This window comes from Manis javanica, chromosome 15 (assembly GCF_040802235.1).
Source record: "Manis javanica isolate MJ-LG chromosome 15, MJ_LKY, whole genome shotgun sequence".
In the NCBI taxonomy this organism is placed as follows: domain Eukaryota; kingdom Metazoa; phylum Chordata; class Mammalia; order Pholidota; family Manidae; genus Manis; species Manis javanica.
Window position 1 is genome coordinate 78,210,291 of NC_133170.1, and position 7,424 is coordinate 78,217,714.

General features: G+C 56.0%; 1 protein-coding gene across 4 annotated transcripts in view; it reads left to right on the forward strand.

The window, feature by feature from the left end:
- The window catches only part of FAM222A (family with sequence similarity 222 member A), a 58,766-nt gene that overhangs the window by 21,976 nt on the left and 29,366 nt on the right, over positions 1 to 7,424 (forward strand). For 3 of the 4 annotated variants that reach the window (XM_037004320.2, XM_037004318.2, XM_073223782.1), the window contains exon 2: positions 7,105 to 7,232. The exons of the other annotated variant lie outside the window; for it this stretch is intronic. In XM_037004320.2, coding sequence (XP_036860215.1) covers positions 7,151 to 7,232 — 82 coding nt within the window. In that variant the 5' untranslated portion in view covers positions 7,105 to 7,150. The remainder of the gene's footprint in view (positions 1 to 7,104; positions 7,233 to 7,424) is intronic. 4 annotated transcript variants of the gene reach the window in all.

A 7,424-nucleotide genomic window follows, 5' to 3' on the forward strand; every position in this document is an offset into this window, starting at 1 on the left:
CAGTTTCTGAGGGCCTACTATGCGCATGGACACAGGTCATAGCACAGTGAACCTGTGAAGGAGGGATCAGGGAGAGCCAGCTGAGGAACTCCATTCATTAGATTATTCGTCAGCATTTACCAAGCACCTTGTATGTCTCTGAGAAGCCCTTGAGGAATCTAGGCTTCAGTTGAAAGTCAAATAGAATTTCAAGGGGTAGAGACACAGGAAGGGCTCGCAGGCAGAAGGGATTACATGGGCACAGGCCAGCAAGTGTGGCAGTGAGAGGCTTGTGCCCACCTCAGGACTCCTGCTGCCTGCCACCTAGAATTCATGATTTTTTGGGCTCTCCTGTGGCCCAAAACTACACATTATCTCTTGCTCCGTTGCCCTGCCCAGGGACAGGCCCAGACAGGTGCTGAAACAGAAAGCCAAGACTGAAGGAAGGGATGTTGTCCGCCAGGCCTGTGAACAGCAGGAGCCAGATATGCTCTGTGGCCAGATTTGCATTTTAGAGAGACCTCTGTCCCTGGCGGGGTGGGAATGGATGCAGCAGTAATCCTGGCAGATGAGGCCTCCTGTTGAAGGGGGCAATGCCTCTCCACCCTCAACTTTAAGAGAATTAAAATCCCCTTCTGGAGCCACAGCCCAAATGGCAGTAGAAAATAATCACTTTTCACAGGCCCCTTATCCACAGCAAGCCCTGCACCAGTTTAATCAGCAGTGGCAGTGTGACTTGAAGATTCTGGGGCTTGAGAGATCAGGAGAGGGGTTAAAGAAAATTACCCTCGCCTCCTCCATGCTAATGTAATCTCTAACCAGATCTGCCTAGCCGCAGCTCAAATTGCTTTTTAGATTAACATTTAATTATTAACAGGGTCCCCTGGAAGGCCTCTGGCTTGAACAGGGATGGGGGAGGGAAGCAAGAGGGGAATGGGGGTGGGCTTCTACTCTGGCTGCCTCAAAGCCAGACAGACTTGAGGGGGTGGAGGGAAGGGGTAGGGGAGAGTGGGGTCAGGAAGGGGGTGAGATACAGAGCAGGAAGGGAGGAGGAAGGACACCAGGACAGGGAGGGAGAGGGAATCAAGGGACAAGGATAGAGACAGTAGATCCTCCTGTCCACCCAGATCCCCTGTCTGGGCAAGTGTCCTCCACCCCGCTGTCCCGCCCGTGGGGGGGCCATTTCCCGCCCCATGCTGTTTAGGGAGCACTGAGCTTTCTGAGGCTTCATGCTGGCCCTACTTGTGCTGGGGACTGTCCCAGAGAAGTAACTCACTTAGGGCCACACGGCTGGGTGTGCCTCTTCCAGGCCCCTAGCCCAGTGCTCAGTCCCCTCCCCAGGCCCACCACCACTTCGAGGTCTTCCCTGCATTTGGGGACCTGCTCTTTGGCCAGGACAGGGCGGAGGAGAATGAGGCTTCATGTATAGCAAGGGGGATCCGGGTAAGGATGGTGGGTGGCCCCTCGTCCCTCCCCACGCGGGCTGTGGGCCCCTGAGGAATGAGGGGCAGGCTTCTCCTTCCCCTTCCTTTCAGGAAACTCAGAGTCTCAATAGCCCACTCAGTGGTTTCCATGAACTGCTGGCTTTTTCCAGTTTCCTGTCGGGTCCCAACTGAAGATTCTAAATTCCTTCAGGACAGACTACATCTAGAACCTTCTTTGTGTGCTGATGGGCTGAGGACCTAGCCCTGCTGCCTTGTGCGCAGCTAGTGCACTGGATTATGTTTGAAAACCAGATTGTAATGTTCCCTCATGTCCAAACTGGAAGGCCATCCTATGATTGGCTGGGCCACCCCCCATCAAGATTCAGAGAGGGACTGTGATTTCCTCAAGTTCACTCGGGCAGTCGGAATCCCAGTGCTGGCAGGTGCCACCTTGAGACCTCTGGGACCAGCTCTCCTGTCTGAACTAGTCCCATTGGACACCAGGTCAGGCCTGGCAGGACCTTCCCCTCCAAGCCACAGCCAGTCTTTGGCCTCAAGGAGAGCCACAGAGGCTTGAGCAAGCAGCTCAGGGGAAGGGAGAAGGACGGGGGCTGGCAGTGGCGTAGCGTGGCCTTCATGAAGTCACAGCCTCACCATGCTGTGGAGCCCAAGCACGTCCTCACGTTCTGCCCTCCTCCAGAGGCAGCCAGCCCAGCCAAGGGCAGTAGACACGAGAGAAAGTTCTGCCCACCTGCCACTTCAGGGAAAGATTAGAGGCTAGAGGGAGAGCCAGGAAAGTCCATTTTTAACTTGCTGGATTTGGGAGCAGGAAATAAGTTCTGGCTGGATGCTTGCTTTTGGCAGCACGTTCTTACCCATTTCCATACTGTAAATGGCCCAGGGCAGACACGCAAAAGATGCTCAGGGAGTGTTTGCTGCTTGAACGAATGAATGAGTGAAGGAATGGGTGGGTAAATGACAGACCTCTCAAAAGGGTTCCCTCCACAGTGGTAGGCCCGGGCTATATTCATCTCAGTATTGTGCTGCCCGGCAGAGTGTCCTCCGTGGTTCAGTTCACGGGGTGAATAAGTGGTCCCCTGGGAACCCCTCCTCCTCCTTCCCCTCCTCTCCTTTCCCTCTCTGTGATCCCAGCTCCTCTCAGAGTAAGTAGATTTGGGCCCTGGGGAGAAGCAGGCCTTTGCTTCTGTTCCTTCCTGCCCAGCTGACGAGGAGTTGGGGGCCAAGAGGGACCCCCACCATGATGAAGCAGGGGTGGGGGCCGTACAGTGGGGACTGAGGGTGCAGGCTCTGGCTGGGGTTGAGAACCTCAGGCGCTGCCACCTGAAGCTGTGTGACCTCATGCAGATTACTTCCCTTCTCAGTGGCCACTTCTTAATCTGTAAAATGGGGCTAAAAACAGAATCCACCACAGAGGCTGCTAGGAGGCTCTGGTGAGGTGTAACAGCTAGGATGCGTGTGGGAAGCAGAGGGCTGGAGGGCACATTCATTAAGTGCCCCCACTGCTATTTTTAGCACTAATGTTGGGATTGTTATTTTTTAGTGCCCCCCTCACTGGCCTAAGGGCTTCCCAAGGCCCCCTGCAGCCAGACCGGCTGGGAGAGACGACAAAAGGCAGGCAGGGCCCAAGGCCCCAGTTTCCTGTTCTTTTAATAAAAATAAAGACAGCCGGCTGCTATGCTTTGTTCTGCCAAGGCAGGCAGCACAGACTCAGTTCCTCCTCGGACTTGGAAAGTTCCTTCCGTTCTTTCCCCTCCCCTGTCACATTTCTTTTATCTAAATCCTCAGCCATGAAAGGTCACATCGACAGCTGGGGGTGTTATCTGGTGGAGGGTCCTTTTCCTAGGGGTGCCTCTGAGATAAGGCGTCTTATCAGCCCCCATGTCAGGGGCGATGCCAAAGCATTCTAATCATTGAAGCTTGCGACATTTTCTCCCTCCCTCTCTCCCCACCCCCACCCCCTTTATTATTAAAGTCACAAAGGACCTTGGGCTTCTAAACAGCCCGATTTGCAGACGGGGTTTCAAAATGAGCAGAGCTCTCAGGATGGTCCCCAGCTAGGGAGTAACGATTTGGGGTGAGGGCTCCAAGGGGCTGGCTTTCTGCAGATGCGATGATGCCAAGCAGAGAGGGGACAAGGTGGCGTCACGGGAAGAACAAGAGTGTTTTAGGCATCTGCCCCAATCCTGTCCTCAGCTTGCTGTGTGACCTTGTGCAGGATGCTTGGCTTCTCTGGACCCCAGTCATTTCATCTGACAACAACTGATTCATTGATTCAGCCATTCATTCAACACTTATTTATTAAATGATTATTTTTTGCCAGGCACTGGGGAGAGAGAGACAAATGAGACATGGTCCTTGCCCCTGAGAAACTCACAGCCCAGTGGAGATAGTCAGACATGAAAATTGGCAATTACAACTCGGTGTGATCAGCACTGTGAAGGGGGCACCCAGAGGGGGGAGCAGCCGAGCCAGAGTCTGAGTTTAGGGGGATCAGGGTAGTGGTGCTGCAGACTGAGGGACCAGCACAGACAGAGGTTTGGAGGTATGAGGCAGCGGCCAGAGGGAGGGCTGGAAGGGAGCCCGGAGAGTCGAGGGGGCCGATCATGGGGTTCTTGTGTGCCAGGCAGAGAGGGCTGGGCTCCATTCAGAGGACATAGAGAGGTTGAAAGGCCAAGGAGAGGACTCTGACTTGGTCCTGTTTGTAGATGACTGTGGTGATACAGGAATGAGGACTCCACTGATCCTCCTGCCTGGCTGGCTCTGGCCCTGCTCCCACACTGGATCCCCTCCTGCCCCAGCAGCAGGGCACAGGGCTCCAGGGAGAACAGCAGTGAGCTGGGGAGAGTGGAGGTGCAGAGGGAGCTTTCCTCCTCTTCAGGTGGACATGGTCTCTCTCTCAGGCTGCAAGGCCCTGCTGCTGGTCCTCCAGAAGTGAGGGCTGAAAGGACCCAGGCAGCTGCACCACGAAAGCTCTGAGGCCTTCATGTGGGTACAGTCTCCTCTCGGGAAGCCGCTGTGGCCCATGGAGCTGGGCCAGGTGACCTCTCAGCTCCCAGAACTGCATGGGCGTTAGAGCATTCTGCAAAGCAGAGCCCCACTGGGAGGGCAGTTGATGGGGTCCAGAGAGACCCCAAAATAGGCAACCTGCTCCTCATCCTCTAAGAACTGCACCCCCAGCCTGCCCTTTTCAACCATAAAGCGTGCTGGAATGCAAAGTCCCTGGGGGTCCTGCAGAGGGGCTGGGCTTCTGGGCCCTTGGCACCTGATGCCAGGCCAGAGGTGGGGAGGACCTCCAGGGCTGGGACCGGACATGGCCAGGTCCCCGGAGGAAGGTGACCTGAGAAGGAAGGATCATGGAGCTGCTTTTACAAGATGTAAGCAGAAGCTCCCTGGGGTCACAGCAAGGGCCCTGGGTAGGAGCAGGCTCCGGACTTCCAGCCCAGGTGTCCTCAGCACACTAGGTCGCTCATTGCCCTCCTTCCCAGCCTAGTTCTGCCCTGGCCTGTGGGCAGCAGTGTAGCCTGGTGGTGAGGGGTCAGGCTGTCTGCTGGGTGGCCCAGGGCAGGTGTTGCCTCTCTCTGGCTCTGTTTTCCCCATTAGTGGAAGGAGGGGGCTTTGACCCTTTTACCTGTAGCTGGCCAGCCTCCCCTGGCTCTCCTCTGTCCCCCAAACCCTGAGTCAGAGCACCGGAAAGTGGACAGTGCTCTCTGGGTTGGAACAGGCGGGGACAGAGGCTGGGCTGCTGGGGGCGACCTTCCAGGTGCACACATGTGCGTGTCCAAGGACTGCCTGTGTGTGCCAGAGGGCGTGGCAGAGCATGTCATTCAGGGTGAGGCAGGTCTGTGGTGTGCCCATCTGGGGGAGAATGCATGTAGTGATCATGTCTGGCACATGTGGACACCCGGCACAGCGGGTGGCATGCCCGCATGTCCCCAGGGATCAGAGCTGGGCAGAACGTGCCTGCTTGTGCAGATGTGTCCTAGAGGGCCACATCCAAGTCCCCGAGGAGCAGCCCCTCGCTCCCGCAGTCAAGGGCTTTCATCCCTGCAATAAGCCCCACTTCATTCCCTTTTTAAACTGTATAATTTTTGCCTGATTGTAATGGCATATTTTAAAATTACCAGAAATCAAAGCCGGGAAGTGGATACTGCAGCTTTTATCGCCTCGCTGCTTTGAGGCTGGCGATTGTGGGGGTTGGGGGGGTGAGCGCCACCTCCCCTCCCCCACCCGCCCCTGCTTTCTCTCGCACGCTTTTTTTTTTTTGAGACAGTAATAGGAGAAAATTGGTTTTGAAACTGAATAAAAGTCCCTTTCAGAGTAAATCATTTCTTTCAGGGTACCTTTGCTGAAAGTAAAATAGAGCATAATGAAAGGTGGTTACGTGATTGTCTTTCATTTACTGAGAGGCCAGGACAGACAGGAGGCTGCAACCGTCTCGGAGAAATTCAAGATTGGAATAATTGCGCAGTAACAAGGAGCTTGTTGTGAAATTAGTATCTTAAGAAAGTAGTGAAAAAAGGCTTTTCCTCATGAATACTTCATTATTAGAAGAAAGCAGCAGAATTTAAGGGCTCCAGACACCTGTTTAGTATTAAATAACTTCCTTTCTTCCCCTTAAACACATCCCCTCCTCTTTCTTCTCCTTTTCTGAAAGCAGCACCAGGATGGAGTTGGCCCAGCCTGGCTGCGCGGGAGGTGCGGTGGGAATGGGGTGTCCGGGCGTGGTGGACGCCAGGCTCCGGCTCAGCGAGAAGGGAGCCGGCATCAGGGCAGGCCCTGCCTGTTCCGCCTCTGTGCCCTGGGGGCCATGGGTTCTGGAAACGGGGTTTAGGAGGATACATCTGCATGGGAACTCGGCCTCTGACTCGGATGACTGAGCACAGCATGGACCCGTCTGGACCCACGTCTAAGCTGCTGCTCTGCCCATCCTGGGTGGTCTCGCCCTTCCAGTCTGGGATGGGGGCTCCATCAGAGAACTCCGGTGGTCCTCAGGGCTCAGTGTGAAGCAAAGGTCAGGCCCAGTGCAAGTCAGGGCTGGGGACCCCTTGCTCTCCCAGGAATGCCCTCCCAGACATCTCTCCTCTTGGGGGCTGTGAGAACGCCCCCAAACCGACATTTCAGTAAACTTGAACATCTGTGTGCCCACTGGCAGTTCTGGGGCACCTTCATGTAGCTTCCCAGGATGACCACATGGGATCTGTGTCCTCGATGGGCTCAAGGCTGAAGAGAGGGGACAGATCCACTCACAGGTGGTTACAAGAGAGCCAGAGGCCACCACCGGCTGGAAGGGCACCCTTGCACCAAGGGGCTGAGTGTCTGACCAGGCCGAGGGGTGTCAGGGATCCCTTAAAGGACGTAAGCCCTCACACTGAGCAGGGCCAGGGCCTGCCTGACCTGTCCCTGCTGGCCCTGTCATGTTGGAAGTCTACCACTCAAGAGACTCCCTCTCCCCCCGCACCCCAGTCCTTTTCTTCACTGTGAGGCCACAGATGAGCCTCTTGATGTCTCCGGGCCTCAGCCTCCACTTCTGTCAAATAATGGAGAAAGGAGTCTGCTCTGAACAGCTCCGATGTTCTGCCCAGTAGCAGAAAGGCGGCTGGCAGAAACTCTCAGCTTGGGGAGGCGGGAGGCAGGCACCAAGCAGCCCCGTGTGACGAGCACCTCATTTCCTTCCTCTCAGGGACCCTGCTGCAGAGCGCGCCCTGCTGTGGCGCCCCACCTCAGCCATGCTGGCCTGTCTGCAGAGGACCCAGAACCCACCGGGCCAGCACCTGGCCTGCCCCAGCAAGAGCCTGGAGCTGCGCAAGTGTGAGTGGGCACCTCTCCCCTTCCACTGCCCACCGAGTCCACGGGGGGCTTTCTGTTCCTGGACACACCAAGCCCTTCCCACCTTGGGACTTTGCAGGGCAGTCCCGAGCAAGGAATGCCATCCACACCCCGGCAGGTCACCCACCACGACCTGGTTTTGAACTCTCCCTGCTCCTGGAGGCTTTTGCCCAT